The sequence below is a fragment of the Pyricularia oryzae genome, chromosome 2, assembly GCF_000002495.2.
Source record: "Pyricularia oryzae 70-15 chromosome 2, whole genome shotgun sequence".
NCBI lineage: Eukaryota > Fungi > Ascomycota > Sordariomycetes > Magnaporthales > Pyriculariaceae > Pyricularia > Pyricularia oryzae.
In genome coordinates, this window is record NC_017850.1 from 6010910 (window position 1) to 6032703 (window position 21794).

Below are 21794 nucleotides of genomic sequence, written 5' to 3' on the forward strand. Positions count from 1 at the left end.
ACCGTCTTGACTTTGTTGATCTTGTTCACTGGAATGAGATACTTCAATTCTGCATGAGACTGGGCTGAAAAACCATGGAACAACTTTTGTCTTATAGCAAACAGCCTATGAATCTGTGGTACCTTTAAGGACTTATCCTGCCCAGTAAATGAGATGTCTTCAAGGCTTATAGCGCCCCAGGCCCTAGAACTAGTCTAGAATAGAATAACACACCATCTGCACCCACAACGGCCCCTCTCTCTATCCATTCTCCTTTGCGCACAGCCATCATCCACCACCCCCGGCCAGGGCTCTCAACTGCTCCAATGCCTCCTCCCTCGCCCTACCCTGCGCCTTTCTCCTCGCCTCGTACAGCCTGCCCGGCTCCTCGGCGGCAGGAGAACCCGGCATCGGTCGCGGGTAGTGCTCTCTGGTGCCTGCGGATCCCAGCGCAAGTCTGAATCCGCCGCTGCCGTCAAATTCCTCCCCGTAAAGCTCAAACTTTTGGAGCTGCTCGTTCCCTGCAGGAAGACCGGGCGTCCGTGTCGCGTGCAGTAGTAAGGCGAGGCACTGAAGCAGTCCTTGCCAGTTTTTGGTGTGCATTGTACCTGTTACTTCATTTCTGAACAGGTGTCACTGAGTGTGGTGGGTGTATTCGCTTTGGACCTGTGGATATTTGAGGTGTGCCTTTCCGGAACGGTTTTGTCTGAATAACCTGCTACAAAAGCGCACCGTAAAAGAGTGGTGTGTTCAGCTTAAATTTTTGAGTTACATTCATGAAGCCGGGCAAGCAATCGATTTCCATGATGTAAAGGCTCTAAGAGATGGGGGCCGGGTAAATTGCGTCAAGACCGACAGTCGGCAAAACGATAGTTGGTGCTACCTCCAATTATCCAGACATTTATACTCATATTGAGTTCTCAGCACATGCATTCACCCGAAATTTCAGGTATCTTGGACCGGATTTGTGTGTGCTCGGAGCGCTGGCTTTACATTTTCATGGCCTCTATCGTATATGTCATAAGTGGTGACCATGGCCATATAATATCAACAGCATACATAGCTATGATCGCAGTCGGCCCTTAGGTACCAAATACAAGTTCGATGGCTCTATTGATCGAAAAGACTGCTTAGAAATGCGATTGTTAGTAAAGCTAGCCTTTCAGTGGTAAAATGCAGGCAATGTGCGACTGTTACTGAAGACGAATTGGGGATAGACATGGTGCCATAATGAATAAAACAAAATTGCGTTATGGGAGGCATCAAGAACATCCTACCACAGTTACTTGCTTCACTCAAACTGGCAGACAACAGGCTCATGGGTCATCATCATCATTTTACACTCCAAAAAAAGTCCCAAACTAATCTACAAAGAAAGAAGGAAAGCCCCAGATATGCCACCGCAATAAAAAAGAAGATGTGAAAGTACTTCTACATACAGAATGCCGCCTCCATTTTGTGTCGCTTTTTATACGATAGACGCTGTTCAGATCCCCGAAGCGTCCAATTCATGAAGGGCATTCTCATAATTTCACTCCTTCTGCCTGTTTCACTCATACCTCTGCCACTTCCTCTCGTAGTCTTCCATCCTGTCGAGGCGGTTCTGGGCCTGGTAGTGCGCCATGCGCGCCTTGCAATCCTTCTCAATGTGCTCTCGCTCCTCGACGACACGGATGAGCCTGTCGAGATCGTTGGCGCGGCAGGCCTCGGCAAAGTGGCGACGCATCCGCGCCGAGTATAGCTGGCAGGCCGCCCGGCGCACGCGCTGAGGCCGTTGAAGGAACTGCCTTGCGAGCAGATTGCTCCTGTCGATCTCGGGCTGCACGACCTGCTCAAAGCACTCCTCGCACGCCGTGAAGCGGGGAAAGTTGCGTATGGTGTACCACTCGCGGTCGGTCAGGTACTCGTCGCGCGCGCAGTCGCCCAAGCTCAGCCGTCGCAGCTTCTCGTAGAGCCTGCGCAGGTCCGGGATCGAGCCGCGGGTCATGGCCCTGTCTGATGTCTCTTCGAGCAGGTCAAAGTAGTCGAGGAAGCGTAGACGCTCTGCGGAAAAGTGCAACGAGCAAATCGCCTTTGTGGGCTCGGCCTTGGGGTCTACCGGCTGAAAAATGCCGGCGAGGTTGGGGAACAGGCTCTGAACAGAACCTGCACAGTATCCGCATACTTGGAAACGTTCCACGGGCCGGTTGTCCCTAGGATTGCGAACTGTGAACCAAACTCGCGTCATTCGTTTCTCACCAGAGCATGGCTGGTTCCTGGTGTCGACAACAGCAATGTTCTGTAGCAGCTGCAGGTTTGGCAAGCCAGATTTGCGCATCATGAGCCAGGCGATGCGGTACCAGGCCGAAATTCCAAAGTCACATGCTATAGGCTTGTCCATTGGCCTGAATGGTGCCGGAACAAACATATGCGCATACTCGGTATGCGCAAATACGCCCGTGTAACAGTCTGGGCATATGTTGAAGTTATTAGATTGCGGAAACGTGAGCCAATCCGCCAGCCCGACCTGAGGTGTCCGGCGAGGGCATACGGGCAGATCGTTCACCCGTCCCTCGCTGACATCTTCGGAGTACTGTCTGAAGGATACAACCTGCTGGTCTCCATTCCCGTTTTCATAAGGCTGCGCGGCAGGGGGGCTGTATGGGGACTGCTGCCATGATCCAATTGACGAGGCCGAATCCTGACGCTGGGCTGGTGGAGGCATAGGTGTATTCATACGCTCGATAGGCTCGATGGCTCCATTTGGCATACTTGTAAGAGCCGATGCAGCAACAACGGCACCAGCGGCTGTCATTGTTGCGCCTATAGGGAGGCTCAGCGATGCAGTAAGGCTAGGTACCTGCGCATGCTGAGTCTGTGGTGATGCTTTGGTCGGTGAGGAAGGGCCAGGGGCGAACGGTGACGTGGTACCTTCATCACCTCGGCGTCGTTCCTTCATCTGAGGGAAAGTATAAGAAGAGCGCGGGCTCGGTAGTGGAGGGGTATCCATGCCGGCGATTGAGCCCCGAGGTGATGTCAGCGGAGTTTCCCGTCGTGAGCTCATTCTGCTGCTGAGGGAAGGTCTAGTTATTGAGTCTGGACTGAGCAGATAATTCGGATCGCCGTTCATTAGAGACACACGGCTGTCTCGCGGGCCTCGTGCAGACCGAAGTGAGATCGCATAGTCATCGCTTGATTCATCGCTGTTGTGCGATGAGCGTTGGCTCTTGTATGAATCGCTTCTCGATGGTGGCTCACGAGTCCGGTCTCTGTTCCGATTTTCTCGGTCCCTGACACGTTCCCTCTCCCTCTCCCGGTCACGATCACGATCGCGGTCCCGTTCTCGGTCTCGTTCCCGCTCAGAGTACCTTCGTGAGGGCGGGGATCTCCTCCTATCCGACCTCTCTGACCTGACCGAGCGCTCCGAACGAGTTGGCGAACTTCTCCTATCCGAACGAGGTGGTGATCCGCCACCGTAATATCTGCTGCGGCCATCTGAGCGTGGTGGGGAGATATTCCTCCTGCTAGTGCGGGGGCTAGATTCGTCATACTTCTTCTCCGATCTTCTGTCAGAATACCCCCTGGACGGTCTCGGTACTTCGATGTTGTTAGCCGAGCGTCTGGGGGAGTCCTCGTAGTGTTTTGTTCTCTCGTACGAGATTGCGCTCCGCTTTTCATCCTTGTCGTCGTAAACTTTTGGCCTGGTCGAACTGTGCACGACTGTAGAGCGAGGCCTTTCGCCGTTGGCTGGAGTGTTGTGGTTCATGTCAAAGTAGGCTCTGTCACGTCCCCTGGTGGAGTGCTTGATGACAGTTGGGTTTGGTGACAGATATGCGTCGCTGGGGGAATCAAAGTAGTCGGTGCGGGGGCGCTGATTGATGAAAGCAGTTGACTTTCTCCTCGAGATGACTGGAGATGGCGCACGAGATCGCGCCCTTTGCCGTTCCCGAGACCGTTCCCGGGACCGTTCCCGAGATGAATTCCTGCCAGACGGATTCCGGGATGCGGCTCGGGATGCAGCTCTTCGGCGCTCCCTGGATCGATCCCTAGACCGGTCCCTGGAGCGGTTTCGCGACCGGTCTCTCGTGAGTACATCAGTCTCGATGCGAGGCAGTTCACTGCGGCTTCTCCTCAGCCTCCTCCGCTCTGTGTCGACCTTGTCCTCTGGAGGCGTTGCTTTTTCGGCAGGCTTTAGAACAACTGGTATCACACTGGGCACAGTGTACTTGCGACCAGTATTGGCCTTGTAGCCCTCATTCTCCGGCCTTGGCTTTGCATCTTCCTGCTCTCCACCACTGCCTCCTCTCTTGGGGCTGTCGTCGGACTCATTATCACTGGGAGACTTGGCTCCGACAACATGCACAAATCGTCGCTCCGGATTGGACTCGTGCACCGGGACAAGAATCGGGTTTTGCTCTAGTTCTCCACGATATTTAACCTCCTCATCGACCGTTAAGGGAGAATGCGCATGTTCCTTGGCCAGGGACGAAGCCTCATCCTCAACGCTGGGTGCTGGTGGATAACGGGGGATTAAGTCATTAGAGCGGGGGACCTGACGGTCAAGTTTGGACGACTGATTCGCGCGAACGGGCGGTGGGGGATCGACACTGGGAATTCAATCGTGGCCTGGTCAGTTTCGTCTCAGCTTTCTTTGGGGGGGCATCGTTTCTCAGGGCTTCAACGCAAGCATATCTGACCAAACAATTGTGCAGAAATAAAAACAGGGCTGAACACTTACGGATTTGGCGTTTTTGCTCGCGGCTCTGCGGCTGTCCATTGTCCAGCTTGGAGGTTGTTGTAGTCAACCGAGTCCATCATCCTGGCACTTATAATTTTATCGGTGCAGAATGAGAGAGAGAGAGAGGGCTTCTAAGCTCGCCAAGCTCTCCCGCTCAGCCAGCGGTCTCCGCGCTGTGTGAGGCTATTCGCGCACACGCGCACTTCTCTGAGGCAAAACTCTCCTCAAAATCTGGGTTTTGTGCTTGCCAATTGCTTCTGCTAGTTGTGGCGCATCATAAAAAAAAAAACTTGATTGACGGCTGGGAGAAAGAGCTGACTGCAAGCTTAGTCGGGCTCGTAGATGTTCTTATGCCCAACGAATGGCCCTGATTACTGTGTGAGGCGGGGACCGGGGTTGGTAACCAGGGCGAAGTGAACTGGGCCAAGTAAAGCGGGGCTGCCTTGTGTACTGGTCAGGGGAAACAGAAACAAAATGTTCCAATCGGAGAAGATCAACAATGGAGGAAACCAGGCACAATAGAAACAATATGAGTGAGAGTGGTCAAATTTGTTTCAATCGTCTCGGAACAATGGCCTTTCTTCTTCTTTTACCTCACTAGCTCAGACATACGCCAGTAAAGAAGTAGTAACAGGTAAAATACCGTAAGCGTAGGATCAGTCGAGCTGCGGAGCAGAGGACGGAACGGGAACCTTCTTATTTAGCGACACAACCACAACCGGGGCTCGATCGATCTCCGCGTGGACTTGTGTTTGGTTGGGGGGCTCGGGATGCAGGATGTGAGGGGCGTGTTTTTTCTCGTTTACGGAGTGCTCTTGGAAGGATTTGCGGTGCTGTGCAATTACAGATTACAGTGCATCACTCACCTGTACGCCCAGCCATCAGTCAGAAATTGATCGATGTTTGGGTTAGCACCGGCGGTCTCGGGTTGCCACCACCTAGGTACCCTCATATGCAAGAGGATATGCACGAAAGAGGACCTGCGCAAGAGGAGACCATTACGCAGTAGAGCCAATCGAAGCCACTCACTACCTATACTACCGTACAGCAACGACAGACGGTCTGTCTGAGACTTGGGTGAGGCGGACTGGCGAGGTGACGATGCTGTACACCGATACTTGGGTTCGTTACACGGTAGGTACCTTAGTTCTCCAAGTCACTGATGCTAGCCAACTAATCATCCGACCGTAAGACAAACAAACGTTCGAGTAAACTCGTGCATGTTTATTTATCATCATCGGTCGGTCGGTTGTGCAAGATAAAATGCAAACTGCCGCCTGATGACGGACTCCCGACAACTGGGCGCCTTGTCACACGCTCGGTGCAAGATCCCTAAAGGGCAACAGGACAATAATCGTATTGTACTCCTCCTACTGGGGATTACTACTGGAAACAAACATTACGTATCACCGACCAAAGTTATCTTTTCTCCGGTGAAGAGTTTATGTAACTAGCCTGCACCTGTGGGTACATGAAATGACATCTGGGAATTGATCTTTAAAAGTCTCCAGGTTGGCCGGGCTATTTATGGGTAGGCCCTTCACAGTTCACAGTCTCATCCAGGTATACCATGCTAAGTTGTAGTTCAACTTCAGACGACTTTACGTTATCAAATCTATGCGGCTCTTCAGCTCTCAATCAGCACAACGGCCAGCCAAAAACGGTCGTATCAAGGCCAGATAATTATTCAAAAACTGCCATCTCATCTCGGACAAAGCAATCCGAAGCAATATACACATGTCACTCGCCCCTCTAATCATGCCATTTGCCTACAGATTACTTGGACAAGCGCACATGAATTAAAGAGCGCACACAGTAATTATTGCATTCTTATTAGTGCCAACGGATTGGATTGTGGGAGGATTGGCAAAAGGAGGGGTATTATGTCGAGAAACAACGGTTATGTCGGGTGGGAGCGGGGCAGTAGCGTGTCGCGAACAAACCACCACCTTCTTACAGTGCTCTCTTCCAGCGCTAGCGCGCCGCCCTGGCTTGGCTTGCTATGGACACCAAGCTTGGCAACGGCTACAGGACGGATTTTAACCGTCAAAGCATGAGATGAACTTGGATTACTACAGCAATTCCCAAAGGTTTTTTGTTTTTGTTTTTCTCTCTTTCGGCTACTTGCCTGTCAAAGGCAGGAAAGAGTGAAAGCCACTCAAAGTACCTAGGAAGCGTAAACTGCAGTATGGAAGGGTTTCGCTTCTAATTAGTCGCAAACTCTTGTTTTCCCGGCACAATAATCCCAATAATATGTTTCTTTGTGACCTCGGTCAGCCATAAAGATATATGTACAGTGCAGTACAAGACACCACTACAGTAATTCTCCAGACTTACAGCGCAGAAGAGAAAGGACCAGGGTGGGTTACATCGCAGCATGTTGCGTGCACCAAACCGTTGATGCTGGTGCCGGATACTGTTCTGGCTCCTCCGCAAACTCCAGCACAGTCCAGTCCCATACCTCGACTCCATGATTGATGGTCACGCACCTTTGGTGCTCCCACAACGCGTCTTCGAGATGGTCTTGGTGTCTTGGAAAGTCCTGGGCATACGGCCTATCCTCGAAATGATTTGCTTTTCACGGACGGACTTGGCATGGATGACGAGTTCAATTCTACCCGCAACCGGTGGCCTCCTTTCAGCATACAGTCGGTGGGCGGGCGGGTCGATTTGAAGAAATCCATCGCTGCAACTACTACCATTTTGCGACAAGACAAGGCCCTTTGCCGCCCGTGTATCTCGGCCCCTCGTCGTCATCATCATCATCGCCCATCCCTCCTGACATCTTTTCGAGTCCGCTTGAGGTCTTGTCCCGGTAGGGGAAACAAGCCTCATTGAAATGGATCACGGCAGTGTCAGTCAATCACCTGGAGGTGATCTAAAATGGCGATGCATGTGCGTCCGCTCCACGCACTTATGTACTCGTGCGTTGGCGCTGCGTCCAACTCGAAAGTCTAAAGTACGTCGACGTCAAGGGGGAACTCTCATCTCTTGGGGGACTTGGAAAACAAAGGTGATTATGTCGGTACTACATACAGCCCCTAGTGCGGTGGGTTTGACGACGACATCCGACTTGCCCGACTCCCGACCGAGGTCGCGCATGTTTGTGCGGGTCGAATGGAGAAGTCGTCGATCATGTTTGTGGCTCAGACGAACGTGATCCATCGCACAACTCCGGTATGCTTATTTTTCTTCTTCTTTTGCCCGCCGGCTACCTGCTTCAACCGGTAAGATAATGCGGCTAGTTTACCCAATGTAAGGATGTATTTATTCGAGCCCCGTTTACTGGCTTGACGAGCCTTGACGAGCCTTGACCTCGACACGGAAAACGCATCTCGCTTTTCTTTTAGTTCTATTATAATCTTTTACTTCGTCTCGTTCGCCACAGTTTTCATTTCCTTGCCACTGCCTCCGTTGCCAAGACTCGTTGACTTACCTTTGCAGCAACATTTTACGTTGCCCTAGTCGTGTGGATATGTCGCCCGCGACAAGACTTTCCGCCTCGATTGCATGTCTTTTCGGAACAGTATATCCGATGTGCCGTTGCGTCCGCTTCTAGCTTTAGTGTACGCCCTGCTGAACATCTCTGGCGAGTAAGCAAAAACCAGCCGGCTTGGTACGGAGTGTACTAGTTCTAGTCTAGAACTAGGACTAGTCTAGGTCGTCACAAATCGGCATTCCACAAATAGCACGGAACTGGCTGCAAGAAACAAGACCTTTCAGCCTTGTAGAGAGCAAAAAGCCGGTGTTTATTTCAAGGGGAATGCAATGCGGCCTTTGACTGACTGCATAAGCCTATATGCAGAGATCCTGTTCTGGCAGTGTATACAAGGCGGGTGCAGGGTGAGGCCCAATCACACCGCTATTATGACAAGCATTCCATAACTCTATCGAGTGGTATACAAGGTATACTGAGTCGTACGAACAAGATTTCCTTGACGTGCTTTCCATTGCAGCATAAGCCTGGGTCGACCCAGACTCCAGAATATCTTTCCGAGGGTCGATATCACACTGACAGGCTGACAGCAGACCACAACATTGATTGACAAGATGTTACAAGTCTGCTCAAATACTGCAAGATTGTGGCCTTTGTGCTGAAGTGCATCCTGCATAAGCAGAGGCCATAGAAAACACCAATTGGCTCCTTGGTTCAATTCGATCAGAAACATACGGATATGTATTATTTGTGGTCAATCGAAATACGCACGAGAATGTGATACCACGCAGCATCAAACCGCAAGATGGGCATCAAACCCTTCCCGCCACATCCAGAGGGAGTACATGCCCTGTCAAATCCACCTAGCTCAGAGAGCCTGACTGTTTTCTTTTTCTTTCTTTTTTTTTGGGACAGGCAAAGATGCAGAAATGACAGGATACCAGCCTTTTGACTCATTGTCTCTATAGGCCGACAATCATGGCAAATCAGGGGCTGTTTTGGATGTTGCACAAGGCGACCAGTATGCCGTGATACATTGCAATATATCAACCAGGCGACTACGCGCCGGGAAATTTACGGGGGGTTATTTCAGAAGCGGTCAAAGACAGCTGTTGATCGCAGCCTGTGGTTTCCGGGGCTGACGAGGTTATTGCGGTGTATGGCAACAAACCCATGTTAATCCATACCTGCGGGACTATATCCTGGAGATAGTTGACCGCCTCCAGCGGGCTCGAGGCTTCCTAACCACCAAATCATTTATCACATGGGAACGACTTCTGAAAAACCTTTCAAAGTCTTGTAGCTAGTCTATTGTACGTCCCTGACAGGCTGGTTACTAGGCTGTTTGATAATTGCGTGAGGATAGACCATGATTAGGTGGTTACGTGTGCTGACTGAGTAGCGTTAGAGGCATCATTTATATTAACAAATTTGATGAACAAGTTAGTACCATACTATAAATAAATTCTGTATGCCTGATAATCTCTCTTTGTACGTATTCCTGCGTTTCATCAACATTTCACACTGCACGCGACATCTAGAATCGCCCTTATGACTTACTCGTTCATAATGTCAAAGTCAACAACCTGGCTATTTTTTTTTTTTTTTTTTTTTTTTTTTTTTTTTTTTTTGCGGCTTCATATCCAAGGTCTTTTGATCAAGGTCAAAAAGGGAGATAGTGCCTCATCATATGTCACGTTTGTTGTTGCTTTCTGACAAACAACCAGCTTCTCAACTTAATCACAAATCCATACTCAACACTTTGGGTAAAAAAAAAGAAGAAAAAAATACATTTGATAAAAAAAAAAATACAATACCGAGCAAAATAACTTTCCAAGTTCATTATTTCGAAATGAAGTTAACAACCACAGTTGTCCTCCTCTTCGTCGCCTCTGTCGCCGCTCTTGCTGTCGAACCCAGGGCTGGTCCCCCTGCCCGTCCCCGTCCCCGTCCCGCATCTATGCGTCTGGACCGGAAGGGCCGCGCGGTCTTCTGCGTCCCCGGTGCGAAAAATTGTCAGCGTGGCGGCTGATGCTAAACAGAATGTGCCTAAACAAAGACCATCGAAGGTATGCGTGTGCTCGCCTCTTGACAGGATGGAACATTTAATTATAAACGGTCTACATCCTATTTTTGACCAAACAAGCTAACCACTCGAGTTACTTGTTACACTACAGTTAAGAATGCTCCGGGTCTGTCAACAAACTGAAGTGCGCCTCTACGTCTGTGACTTGGATGTTCCGCTGAAAGATAGTACCCAGGGACTGAGATGATCGTCGAGGTTTCTTCTTGATCACATCTTGACAGTCTTGTTCCTCTGCTACAGCCAATATCGAAGCTCTTTAGCTTCATGGCAAAATACATATGGAATACTACTTTATTTCTGCAAAACCAAGCCGATCAATGTGGATGTGTGTGTGATGGCCAACCTATCAACATGGAGAAAACAAAGAGAATTAAGTTCCCTAAAAGAGTGTAGCACACGAGTCGGAAGTATCACAGGTAGTGCTCACGAGACATGCCCGCAGATGCAAGCTGTGCACGCTAAAGCAAGAAGAAGAGGCATGCATCGAGAGATATTGCCCATCCGGTACTTCTGTGCGATTGCTGTAATTGTTCCCCGATCACCCGGCTCCCGCGGAGCCGATGCGTCCCCGGATGATGTAACTCATCTTGCATTGAAAGTTGAGCCACCAGCCGCAGATAGATAGTTTGGTGCTCGTACAAGTCGGGGGTTGTGAAGCCCGCCACAACTCAACAACTTTCGGGTGAGCGAGGCAGGGTCAGGCCCATTGCTATAGTCATCAAAGCCGTTGTGCACGAGACGGGGCATCGGGTTTTATATGATCATCCTCGCCCATTAAAGGTAATTGTGGACGAGGGTGGCGACTCCGTCATCCTTCCACGACATCACCGGCGCCCTCCGCAATGATGATCCGATGATTGACAAATTTGGTCCTGTAACTCACACAGCAGGTCCTTTGTACTGCCTCCATTAATGCATGGGCGCAGAGATTCTCAGACCGGATCCAACCCGCATGACGAGATGTTGCATAACACATGCCCACGGCCGAGCGAGAACATGCCTGCAAAGAACCCCTCAGATCGACGAGCTCCAGTATCACATCCGGACGTTGCTGCCGGACCTGCGGTGACGCTTCTTCTGTGTCTTTTCCCAATTGGTGTCCCAGTCACCATGACACAAAGAATTTGCTCCAACTGATAGATTGGAGGTAGGAAATCTGTGCTTGTCTCGTGGTTCGGGTTACAGAACAAGGTAAGGGTTAGGTTGGCTTTGTAAGTTATCAGAAAACGTCCAACACGCAAGCTTCCTTTTTTGTGGCCACTGGTGCCCATTGACCGCAAATCTAATGACAAAAGAAAAAAAAAGGCAGGCAAGAGTCCCCAAGGTATGACCCGACCGATCCAAGCCCGACCCCTGAATCCCACAGGTTTCTACCCTCTCATCCCCCCCGCTCAGTCGACCAAGAACTCCTCGATATCCTTGTCCTCATCATCACCAGCCTGGTCAGCCAGCTTCTGCTCGTGGTCCTCGAGGATCTTCCTGACGACCTGGCGCTGGCGCCTCCTGGCCTTCTTGCCCCACTGCGCCGGGGCGGCAGGCTCGCCGTCCTCCTCATCGTCGGTGTCCTCGGGCACGCCGGCGATCTGCTGACCGCGGAACTCGTTGGGGGACATCTTGGCCCGCTGCTCGGCGGCCTCGGCCTCGGCGCGGGCCTCCTCCTTCTCCATCTGCTTCATCTGCACCTTGCCCGCTAGGCTGACCAGGTACGGCCGCACGAGCAGGTAGGCGCAGATGGCGGTGATGAGACGGATCCACTGCTGCGCTGACATTTGCGACAGCGAGTTGCCCAGGTTGTTGCGCACGCGGTCCTTGACCAGCGTGGCCATGTTGTAGAGTCCGTCCATGACTGGTTTTTCTTTCTTTTCTTTTCTTGTTTTGGTTGTGGTCGGGGGGTGGTGGTGGGGAGGAGTTTGGCCTGGTCGTTCAGCGCCAGATGCCCAGAGGTTGCGGGACAAAAGGATCGGCTATTCTGGTAGTCAATGGCAAGAGAACTTGTGGGGAAGATATGCCAAAACGATTGAAAACGGCACAGATTAAGAAGAAGAGAGTATATGGGAGCTTGTGCTTACAAAGAAATTAATGAGCGCAACTTGACAAGTTGACGAGGAAAAAAAAAAACACAGTCGCGCGCGATTAGATGAATCGGACCCCCTGATCAAGATTTCCATTACTTCCGTATCTGGTTGCTGGGGAGAGTGGAGCCCAATGCACCCAATAAAATTTCTTTGTTTTGCACGTTTACCATGTCAGGACCCTTCTTCCACCCAACCCTTGTCCTGGAAAGTCGAAGAGCTTTAGCGGGGTTATTTCGTCAGAGCAAACAATTACGACTTTCTCCGACGCGTTGTCTTTCAACGATTAACGCGTCTGCCTTCATCTGTCATACTTGGGTGGTTTACATCTTTGCGTTTGGTTTGCCTTGAACAAAGCCGCCTGAGATGGACGAGGAAGAAGATGCAAGAGAGGCAAGTTACCAAGTGTTTCTTGTTGAATAAAACCCTCTAACGGCAACTGATTAAACAAATTTCAAAGTGTTAGCGGCTCAAAGCCGCCTTGTGGTTTGCGGTGGGGAAGATTGTCGATGAGGGTTGGTAACCATCAAAAACATCGTGACAGGACTCATTTTAAATGAATGAAAGGAAATCCCAATTAACAAAGCAATCAATCTTTAGAGACGATGAAGAAGCAAAGAAATGCCACTCCTCAGTTCATAGGCGCTTTGACAGACATGGTATTCACTCAAATCGGTGCGCCCAAATATCAAGCAGCCAGTTCTCTCTCCAGTGATTTCTCATCATATTCAACTAACCAACATACATACCACTCGGAACCACATGTGCAGAGAACGTCGCCAAGGATTTGGAGAGCTTCAGCAGCCACGCAGGCCGCAGTACAATCACAACTGACGACGTGCTGCTCCTCGCGCGGAGGAACGAGGACCTGCACAACATCATCAAGCAGGAGGTTGATCAGCAAAAGGCCAACAAGGCCAAGACTCGCAAGGGAAAACAGAACCAGTAAGAAAACCAACTTTTGGGCCAGTTGTGGTGGATTGTTGGGGCGCAAGGCGAAAATTTGTCAGTCACAAAAGCGACAAAGATATTTGAATGACAAATCATGCTTTCGGTCTTGCTTGCTCCTTTCAATCGTGAGGGTCTGGTCAAGCGGTATAACAAGGTGGTGTCCGAATGCCGAAACAAGTAGAAGGAAATGAAATAGCTCAGGGTCGCACAACTGATGGCGCGCGCGCGCGCACGCTAAACCGTTTTGGTAACCCGCGCGGCAGCTCGACTGGCCTCAAATCTACGCCGCCAGGGTCCGCTGACAATCCAAGTCACATACTCACAAAGACCCGCTCGGAGACTTTGCAAAGCAGTTTGGTAAGTATAGGAACCGGCCGATTTTGCAAGCGGCGCGGCTGTTCGTAATCACAATGATTCACAACCGTGTTTATGATGTCTCTACAGAGTATAAGAATGCAGAGATGGAAGGGCTCAAAAGGTCTGGTCGATTCAATGGTTGTTCATCATCATCCCAACCTCAAACACCAAGCTTCTCTAGCCTTTTGACCTCGATCTACAGTACAATATACTACCCCTGGTTGCTTCCAACCTCATCAAGATCCCACCCTCCAACATGTCCCAATCAAAGACAGTGGTTGTGCTCGGCGCCGCCATGGCTGGAGTCCCAACCGTACACAAGCTCCTCACGCAGGTGGCACCAAAAGTCCCGGGAGGACTCAAAGTGATACTCGTCGCTCCCAACACACACTTCTTTTGGAACCTCGCCTCCGTTAGGGGTGTTCTCCCGGGCGACTTGATGCCCGACGAGAAGCTCTTCTACCCCATCGCGCCGGCCTTTGCGCAATTCAACTCGTCTCAGTTTGAGTTTGTACTCGGCAAGGCCACAAAGCTCGACCCGGAAGCAAAGAACGTCTTGGTGGCCGTCAGTGAAAAGCAAGGTGCCCCGGCTTCCGAGAGGACAATCTCATACGACATGGTGGTCGTCGCCACTGGCAGCTCGGCCAAGGAGAGCATGCCCTGGAAGATTGTGCAGGATGTCGAAACCACAAAGAGCAAGCTGCGGGACATTCGCAAAGCCGTCGACAACGCCAAGTCCATCGTGGTGGCCGGAGCCGGCACGACCGGGGTCGAAGTTGCTGGCGAGCTGGGCCAGAACTACAAGGGCCAAAAAGACATTACTCTCATCGTCAACGATGAGCTGCCCCTTACCCCTGACGTGCGCAGCGACATTCGCGCCCTGGTCCTCGACGAACTGAAGCGACTTGGCGTCAAAATCATCACCTCGAGCCGGGTGACGAGCGTCAAGGACGACAGCAGCAGCAGTCGTACCGGCGGCAAGACGCTCGAGGTCACTAGCAAGGCGCAGGGCACGACGTCGACGATCCACACCGACGTCTACCTGCCCACGTTTGGCGTGGAGCCCAACACGGAGTTTGTGCCCAAGCACCTGCTCGACCGGACTCGGCGGGTCAAGACCACCACGCGGCTGCGGGCCGAGGGCCATGACGACGTCTACGTCGTGGGCGACGCCTCGAATCTGCAATCGCCGCAGTCCATGCACGCAGACGCCCAGGTCACGTACCTGATCAAGGAACTGGAGGCGCGACTCGTGTCGGGCCAGGGCCTGGCCGAGGAGTACCAGCCGGACGGGTCCGTCAAGTTCGCAATGAGCATCGGCAGCAAGCGCGGCACGGGTCAGATGGGCACGTGGAGGCTTCCGTCGATGCTGGTATGGTGGGTCAAGAGCCGCACCCTGATAACGGACAGGGTTCCCGAGTACCTCAAGGCTTAGTCGGGACTGTCTGATGCGTCATTGCTGGTGTTGATGGTTTCTTTCCTGCGGGCTTTTTCGTGTTTATGTCCTAATGTCTATCTGTCTCATACTCCCTTTTGATACTTTGTTATAATCTCTCATATCTTCTAGTTTGTGCTTACCTGGGTAGCGATTATAGAATGAATTAGAACTTGACTTTGAATGCTCGTCTGGTCGCCTGTGTCACTTTTCTGGACAACCCCCTTGATCAACACCAAAAAGTGAAACCTGTGAAGTTAATCTGAGAGAAATTGTTTCTCGGCTTGATTAGATATGAAGAAGGGGTTCGTTCCTTTCAGAGCACTTTCAGCTCAAACGCCATGACTATCCTATCCATGAGCAAGCACAGCCAATGTAGGTGAGAAAACAAATACAAAAAGCTCACCAGGCAGCCCGTAGGGTGCCTGGCTACGAAAACCCCCAAGGGGGTTTTACTCCGTGGCAAGGCCCGGGGTCGAACCCCGGCCCTTGCGTTGGAAGGGCGCAAGGGGACGAGTCCCCCAACGAGCTTCCAACTGCACCACAGGGGCAGGGAACGGATCCCAGCACCCCCGTGGCGCGGTGAAAGGGAGACTCGGTTTCGGTATTATAAGGGGAGGAGGCTTGGGAGGGACGCGGGTGCCTTGTTCTCTGGCTTCCTAGGAGGTAGCATAAGTGCCCCTACCAAGTCGGGTATCTTACTCGATGCCGTGCTCGCGGTAATATATCAGCTGATACCTGACCGACTACCTCTGGCCACCCCAGCCGTATGATCAAGCTGCATTATTCTGATATCTACCATCAAGATAGCTTTTCCCCTCCACAAAGTCAAACAGCCTTCCCTCCACTCTGCTTTTTATATCCATGTTATCGTCCTGGCCCCGGGCATGTCACTTTAATGAAGCACTGATTTCGTTTATCTGACATGGATGTGAGCCTGGTCTGACCTACTTCCTCAGCCCAATTTCATACTGACAAACTTTACAACATCCCGCCAGCAGCCTTGGTCCTCACCTCACAGTTCTATTCACCATACCAACGCACATTTCTAATCGTACTTCTCGACCTTGGTCTCAGCACCTGTTTACCACAGCAACTTGATACAAAATGGCTGCAACTTCCTCACCATCAGAGCGGCTCAAAGTCGCTAGACTCGCCAACGGCGCCCCGGACCTGATCTGGAACCGACCTTTGGCTCCAGGCGTGAAATCCTGCGACAATTGTCTACGCAAAAGCGCCGCCCAACTTGAGGATTCGGATTTTGAAGCTGACTTTGAGATCAGCTGCTCCCACGAAAGTGCATTGTCACTGGAAGATATCATGACCGTCAGTGTCAATGGGCCTTGTATCAAACGAGGATGTGCTATCAACGGGAGCATCGCTGCTGCTCTAGAGGACATTCTCCTTCTCTTCCGCTTCATAACTAAGCACGCGAAATCACTGGTCCCCATTCCAATTTGTGTGAGGCAGATCAAGATGGCCTTGCATCAAGCGCTGTGCACTACCGTGGAAGTCAGACGCGAATTCGTGAGGCAGCTTCTCATGCAGGTAGGATTGAGACAATCTAGCTCCGCGATCAGTTTCCCGCAATCTTCAGAAAAAGTTTAACTCATCCAAATCTAGACTCCTGCAGTCTACCAAAAGGATTCTGCCCGGAGACTGGACCATTTCCGCCATCGGGGCCCTTTCCCCTACGACGGGGACATAGCCGAGAAGCGCGCCTGGCACCTCTCAAGCATGCCCCGTCTGTTGCCGACCGATGGCCCATACGAGAAGTTCCACCTGGCCATTGATGGTCTCTCGTTCCAGCAAGAGCTGTTCTTGCGAAAGGCCGCCAAGGCGGCTACCAAATCCGTTCGAGATCAGATGCCCCCGATGCACCTCCTGAGCCAAGCGCTGCGGCTTCGAGATGGAGCACACGTCGAGCCCCCCTCTGGCATTAAGCCCAAACACAACAACGAGTCTGCTGCCGAAGCACAAGAGAACGGGAGAAAGCCTGGAAAGTTGGCCCAGGCAAGTGGTGAAACTCGTTACAAGCCCAAAGAGGAGCCCGGACAAATCATCGCCAACAGAGTCAAGTTCGAGCCCCGGGATCTCTTTACCATAGTCTTTCCTGGAGACAGAAAGCGCAAGAGGACTCACACAGCCACCGACAAGCCAGGCCCATACAAAAGGCCCAAAGGCAGTGCCCTTCGTTTTGGTGGCGCTTTGAGGCTTGCCACACAAGACAGGAAGGAGAAGGCACCACTTCCTGAGCCCAGAGGACGCCTCTCTGGCGGCTGCAAGCTTGGCAAAATGACTTGGCAAAGTGACCGGGCCATCGCTGTACCCAGGTCTTTACCGTAAGACCTTGTGCTGATCTGGACGATGAAAGGCACAAGCTCAACGGGCCTATACCGGGCAGTGATGACAGAGGTTAGGGCGGACTCGACTTGATAGTCTGCCAAAGGCTGTTCCTCTTATCATGCCGCGAGATTTCTTTAACGCTCAGCTACTGGGAAAGGATGTTCCAACTCATTGGGTTTCTTTGGAGGAACAGTGGGTGTCTTTCCTATTTGCTTTTACTTCATTTCTGATGGATCATTGGTGATTTCGGGTTATTCGAAAAGTATTGGGCTGTCAAAGAAGATGGAAGCAACACATGCATCATATTACTGCACTCTTGGGACATTGTCATGATTCCGTGGCATGCGGGTTATGAATAGGTTATTTGGTATTGGATGCGTGTCAATAGATTACACGCGCACTTGCATCCTGCCCAGCACGAAAGATATACATGGGAGTCAGGGATGGAAAGAGTTAAAATGAAATAATAAACCAAGACACCGACCAAAGTATGGGTATAGCATGATCCTCCAAGGTATATGTGCCGTTCCGCGCCAGTGCCGTGGAAATAAAATAAGAGACAATAGAAAAAGAAAAGAAAAAAACAATGCACATCTCGCCGGTGGCCAGATGGCGGTATCTGCTACATTGACGCCGAAACCAGGTATTAAAATAAAATGCCGAAGAAAATAAACAAACAAAAGGGAAAAGACGTGAGAAAAACTCCTTCCAATGCTCATATAGTGTGGTGCTTTATACTCGGTGTAACCGACAAAGTTCAGTGACGAACTCAGCCCGAGCCGTGTCGAAAATCATGAAGCGAGGGTACTCGGTCAAGCTCTCGGTAGGGTCAACTGCTATTGGTTCCCCCTCCTGAAGAGCCGCTTGGTACCTCCGACCTTGTTGATCTCGCCAAAGAAGGTCTCGCCCGGGGATCCGCCGCTTGTAGGAGGAACTCTGCGCTCACCGCTAGCGATGCGCACCTTCTCCTTAACGTTCTCGATCCATTCCTTCCTCTCGGCATCAAGCTCGATCTGCTTGCCAGTTGGGCCTGACATGCCGAGCAGGCTGTCTTCTTCGGCCCAGCTAAGGCGAGATGAGGATCTTGATCTTGTTGATGATTCTGAAGGGGGCGTGATTTGGTGGGATTGGTTATCGGCGTGGGCAGTCGAGTCTACAGAGAGAACGGAAAGCGGTGTTTTGGGCTGGAAGGCCTGTCGCATCGCCGAGGAGGCACTATCATCCATGCCGCCAAAGCTGCGTCGCGTCTTGCGAACGTGCAGGGGCGTTATGGGCGAATCTAGTGCCGAGGATGGCCGGTTACCAGGGCTAGAGGTTGGAATGTCCTTCACCTCAACCTTGCTTGCGCTTCCGCCCTTTGATCGCCTGCCATGGTGAATGGCATACTCCTTGAGATACTCTCCAAGATCTGCCCACCCACCACCAACCCTCACCATGCATCGATCACCATTCTCACCGACCAGCCTGATGAAAAGCTTGATCGGCGGCTCGCCAGTCGACTCACGCGATAGATGATAGACTTGAATGTCTCTCTGCATCCGTGATCTGGTCGTTCTGGCAAATGCAGGCGCCAATAGGAAAGCAGGTGTCCCGGCTCTAGAGGATCTTGTCGACATTGCCGACTGGCTCCTTGATTGACTTCTTGGCGTGGAACTGCGGTCAAAGTGCCTTGACGATTTGGTGTTGAGATGTGGCAGTTGCAAATCCGGTGGGTTGAGGTGGTTGATAGGGCTGGGCTGTGATGACAAGTGGATCTTCGCCGGAATCGAGCCTAGAATCGAACTAATTTTCTGCTGGAGCTCGTCAGCGTGGTCTTGCCTGATCTGAGGCAGCTGCTGTGGTGTCTCCGGCTCGGAATCCTCGAGTAAGGATGGTTCGAGTGGTGATTTAGGCGGCGTTCCTTCTAGAATACTCTCGTCTTCCTCCAACAGCGGAGGTATGTCGGTAAACGAGGTAGATCTGGCACGCTGGTGTCGACTCATCGAGGGTGGTGAACTGGGAGGGCTGATTTCGGTTATGTGGCTATTTCTTGCCTGTACCTTGGTCAGTGGTGGGGTTTCGGTCTGCTCATGGCTGGTGATCACGGTGGTCATGGTAGAAGCTGAGCTTGTTGGCCTCTTGGTAGAGTCATCAGGAGTTTGGTCGAGTATTTGGACCGATGGTCTGGGCCGAACGGTCTTGGCGAGTTCTGCATCTGTCATCATCTTCTCGCAGACGGCTATCCAGTCACCATACCCCTTTTCAAGACCATCCATACGATCGATCCATTCAGAGGGCACAGTCTCTGGTCGACCATCCAGCTGGTCCAGCATGAAATCGATTGCACGACCAGCCTGTGCCGTCTTTTGACCCAGCACAGACTTGATGACCTCAAAGTCATGCCGGAGCAACGTGGGACGTTGCGGCATGACAGTTGAATCGTCCGCAGTTGCAGCCAAACTTGAGTTCTTGTTCATGTCGGCATTGATAACGTTCCACCCTGACCTGAGTGCAATCTCCGCATCGTCTAGGAGCTTCAATGTCATCGGCACCCTCCGCAGAACGAGAAGCCGGACACGCCAACTGCTCATAAGTCGTACTAGGCGTGAAAGATTTGGAAGCGTTTGTACTACTGTAGCAGTGACGAGAGCTGTTATATCGTCCATTTTGTTGTAGAAAGAGGCTGTTGATCCTGTTGCTGAGACTGCGGACCTGGCGGACATGGGTGTGCCGGGCCTTGACAGGGGCAAGATATGGTTGTATAGCACATGCCGCTTGATGCCTTCAATATCCATATCGTCCAGCTCGGCTTGTATTGAAGCAAGGCGCTGCTCGTAATGCACAACATCACTGGCCTGCAGGCATCCCAGCCACGCCTTGTCCCCTATAAGATCCTCATTCTCATCAGCCCTGGTCTCGTCCGCGACATCATCATAGTAGGAGCCGCGTTTTTGCCGCGCCCTAGATGCCGCCGGGTCGAACCCCGAAGAACCATCTTTATCAGTTGGCCAGACCCATCCCGACAGCTCAGTCAACCAGTCGTAGATGTTCTTGGACGCTATGGCAGCTCCCAAGGCAAATGACTGTTCTGCGGCTGTAGCCGTGTCAAGACATTTCTTGAGTGCACCGGTGGGGTTGCGGAATGCATCTAGGGCAGTCGAAGGGGTCATGGAGGAGAGCAGGTCGTCGGTAGCGCGCTGTCCGATGGATGATATTGAGCTGGACGCATGATGTCGGCTCGAGCCGAGCAAGCGCCCCGTCGGCTGATGAAAGAGATGAGCCTCACCCATCGTGAAGATGAGGTTCGCCTCGTCTTTGGCGTCAGACGAGGGTACGTCTGATGTTTGCCTAGGACTGGCTGAGTTTGTTGTTGGCAAGCAATAGGCGTTTGTGTAAGTTGGAAATTCGAGGCAAACGAACGTCGTGTATCGCAAGCCAGACGCAGCGACGTTCGGTTAGGAGAGCTTAGGTATTTAGGCGGGCCGGAGCTCTTTGTTGTCAGTGGGGGGGGACCTTTCTTCTTCCCAAAGCGCCGCTTCGGACAAAAAGGAAGGATCCAGCAAGCTCGGAGCTCGCAATGCAATGCAATGCAATGCAAAAAAGAGGAGGATGGAGGGCGAGGCTGACGTCGGTAGCGGGTGGCGGGGGATGCTGCGAGAAGCAAAGAAAAAATAGGAAGGCTCTGAAATTCGGGGGCGGCTCGCGCACACGACCGAGGTAACCACAATATTTGCGTTGTCCGAGATATTGTAGAACCCCAACGTGTTTCAAACCGCACCTTCCTTCCCCTCCTCTTTGAATGTCGACAGCCTTTCGTGGGGGGCCTCCTCGCTGTTGGTCAAAGTGAAGTGGCTACTGGAGCCTGAAGAAATTCTCTCCCAATAAGTGACGTGTGTCTCGGCCGCGCACCGCCTTTCTGCGCGAAAATGGGCTCGTGCGGTGTTCTGCAGCTACAGAGACAAAGGATCCAACTAGCCTAGGCGCGGTAGTGAGAGCCATGAGGAGCCATCATTGGCAGGGCCTTTGTTTGCCGAATTGTTCAAGTGATGAGGATTTTCGGTGAATACGTTTCGTTTAGTTGGATAGGGTGATAGAGTTTCGAATTTGTTGTTAATGAGTGACGATAGGTTGGAAGGTTAGTATTGGCTGAAACATTGACACAAAGGAAAAGAAACGGATAGCAAGAACAAGGGAAAAAAAGAAGACGAAAAAGAGAAAGAAGCGAAAAATGACACAGAAAAAAAAGGAAGGTGGTGATGCTGTTTGCTTGCTTGCTGAGCCGCGCACCGATCTACACGCCCGCAATCAATGCCTCTTCTCTCCAAAGGAGCATGAACGATCAAGAAACGAAACGAAAACCCGACCCGGGCTGGAGAAAGCCATCATTCATGCGGTCTTGGGGCCATGGATAAATTTGAACCCTCGTCCAATAGCAA

General features: G+C 51.6%; 9 protein-coding genes across 9 annotated transcripts; 4 read left to right on the forward strand and 5 right to left on the reverse strand.

Annotated features, from left to right (window-relative positions):
- Positions 1–79: 79 nt before the first annotated feature.
- Positions 80–771, reverse strand: MGG_08191 (uncharacterized protein). The gene has a single exon (XM_003715119.1). It carries the CDS (start codon positions 580–582, stop codon positions 268–270), a length of 315 nt encoding a protein of 104 aa, XP_003715167.1. The 5' UTR covers positions 583–771; the 3' UTR covers positions 80–267.
- A 523-nt stretch (positions 772–1294) lies between these two features.
- MGG_08192 (uncharacterized protein) lies at positions 1295–5038 on the reverse strand. Its single transcript, XM_003715120.1, has 2 exons — positions 4697–5038; positions 1295–4565 (listed from the first exon to the last, which is right to left on the reverse strand). Exons 1-2 carry the CDS (start codon positions 4774–4776, stop codon positions 1529–1531), a joined length of 3117 nt encoding a protein of 1038 aa, XP_003715168.1. The 5' UTR covers positions 4777–5038; the 3' UTR covers positions 1295–1528.
- A 1558-nt stretch (positions 5039–6596) lies between these two features.
- MGG_08193 (uncharacterized protein) lies at positions 6597–7798 on the reverse strand (the record flags this gene model as incomplete). The annotated part of the gene is made up of 5 exons (XM_003715121.1): positions 6597–6768; positions 7034–7133; positions 7186–7494; positions 7611–7650; positions 7733–7798. 5 exons carry the CDS (start codon positions 7796–7798, stop codon positions 6597–6599), a joined length of 687 nt encoding a protein of 228 aa, XP_003715169.1.
- Positions 7799–9701: 1903 nt separating this feature from the next.
- On the forward strand, positions 9702–10405 carry MGG_08194 (uncharacterized protein; the record flags this gene model as incomplete). Its single annotated transcript, XM_003715122.1, has 3 exons — positions 9702–9794; positions 10004–10201; positions 10310–10405. 3 exons carry the CDS (start codon positions 9702–9704, stop codon positions 10403–10405), a joined length of 387 nt encoding a protein of 128 aa, XP_003715170.1.
- MGG_08195 (uncharacterized protein) lies at positions 10403–12340 on the reverse strand. The gene has a single exon (XM_003715123.1). It carries the CDS (start codon positions 12060–12062, stop codon positions 11610–11612), a length of 453 nt encoding a protein of 150 aa, XP_003715171.1. The 5' UTR covers positions 12063–12340; the 3' UTR covers positions 10403–11609.
- Positions 12341–12528: 188 nt separating this feature from the next.
- MGG_15064 (uncharacterized protein) lies at positions 12529–13345 on the forward strand. The gene is made up of 4 exons (XM_003715124.1): positions 12529–12683; positions 12757–12805; positions 12891–12965; positions 13061–13345. The coding sequence occupies exons 1-4, from the start codon at positions 12657–12659 to the stop codon at positions 13237–13239; spliced, it is 330 nt and encodes a 109-aa protein (XP_003715172.1). The 5' UTR covers positions 12529–12656; the 3' UTR covers positions 13240–13345.
- A 77-nt stretch (positions 13346–13422) lies between these two features.
- On the forward strand, positions 13423–15218 carry MGG_15065 (uncharacterized protein). Its single transcript, XM_003715125.1, has one exon. The coding sequence runs from the start codon at positions 13855–13857 to the stop codon at positions 15031–15033; it is 1179 nt and encodes a 392-aa protein (XP_003715173.1). The 5' UTR covers positions 13423–13854; the 3' UTR covers positions 15034–15218.
- Positions 15219–16084: 866 nt separating this feature from the next.
- Positions 16085–17540, forward strand: MGG_08197 (uncharacterized protein). The gene is made up of 2 exons (XM_003715126.1): positions 16085–16581; positions 16657–17540. Exons 1-2 carry the CDS (start codon positions 16141–16143, stop codon positions 17377–17379), a joined length of 1164 nt encoding a protein of 387 aa, XP_003715174.1. The 5' UTR covers positions 16085–16140; the 3' UTR covers positions 17380–17540.
- Positions 17541–17722: 182 nt separating this feature from the next.
- Positions 17723–21718, reverse strand: MGG_08198 (uncharacterized protein). The gene has a single exon (XM_003715127.1). The coding sequence runs from the start codon at positions 20646–20648 to the stop codon at positions 18216–18218; it is 2433 nt and encodes an 810-aa protein (XP_003715175.1). The 5' UTR covers positions 20649–21718; the 3' UTR covers positions 17723–18215.
- Positions 21719–21794: the final 76 nt, after the last annotated feature.

What these genes read in the sequence shown, in the direction of transcription:
- MGG_08191 (XM_003715119.1), bottom strand. Translation starts at nt 582, where the DNA reads ATGCACACCAAAAACTGGCAAGGACTGCTTCAGTGCCTCGCCTTACTA.
- MGG_08192 (XM_003715120.1), bottom strand. Translation starts at nt 4,776, where the DNA reads ATGATGGACTCGGTTGACTACAACAACCTCCAAGCTGGACAATGGACA. An exon ending in CGAGCAAAAACGCCAAATCC is followed by an intron (nt 4,566 to 4,696) that starts GTAAGTGTTCAG and finishes TTGAATTCCCAG; the next exon opens with TGTCGATCCCCCACCGCCCG.
- MGG_08195 (XM_003715123.1), bottom strand. Translation starts at nt 12,062, where the DNA reads ATGGACGGACTCTACAACATGGCCACGCTGGTCAAGGACCGCGTGCGC.
- MGG_15064 (XM_003715124.1), top strand. Translation starts at nt 12,657, where the DNA reads ATGGACGAGGAAGAAGATGCAAGAGAG. An exon ending in GGGGAAGATTGTCGATGAGG is followed by an intron (nt 12,806 to 12,890) that starts GTTGGTAACCAT and finishes ATCAATCTTTAG; the next exon opens with AGACGATGAAGAAGCAAAGA. An exon ending in CATGGTATTCACTCAAATCG is followed by an intron (nt 12,966 to 13,060) that starts GTGCGCCCAAAT and finishes CCACATGTGCAG; the next exon opens with AGAACGTCGCCAAGGATTTG.
- MGG_15065 (XM_003715125.1), top strand. Translation starts at nt 13,855, where the DNA reads ATGTCCCAATCAAAGACAGTGGTTGTGCTCGGCGCCGCCATGGCTGGA.
- MGG_08197 (XM_003715126.1), top strand. Translation starts at nt 16,141, where the DNA reads ATGGCTGCAACTTCCTCACCATCAGAGCGGCTCAAAGTCGCTAGACTC. An exon ending in TGAGGCAGCTTCTCATGCAG is followed by an intron (nt 16,582 to 16,656) that starts GTAGGATTGAGA and finishes ATCCAAATCTAG; the next exon opens with ACTCCTGCAGTCTACCAAAA.
- MGG_08198 (XM_003715127.1), bottom strand. Translation starts at nt 20,648, where the DNA reads ATGGGTGAGGCTCATCTCTTTCATCAGCCGACGGGGCGCTTGCTCGGC.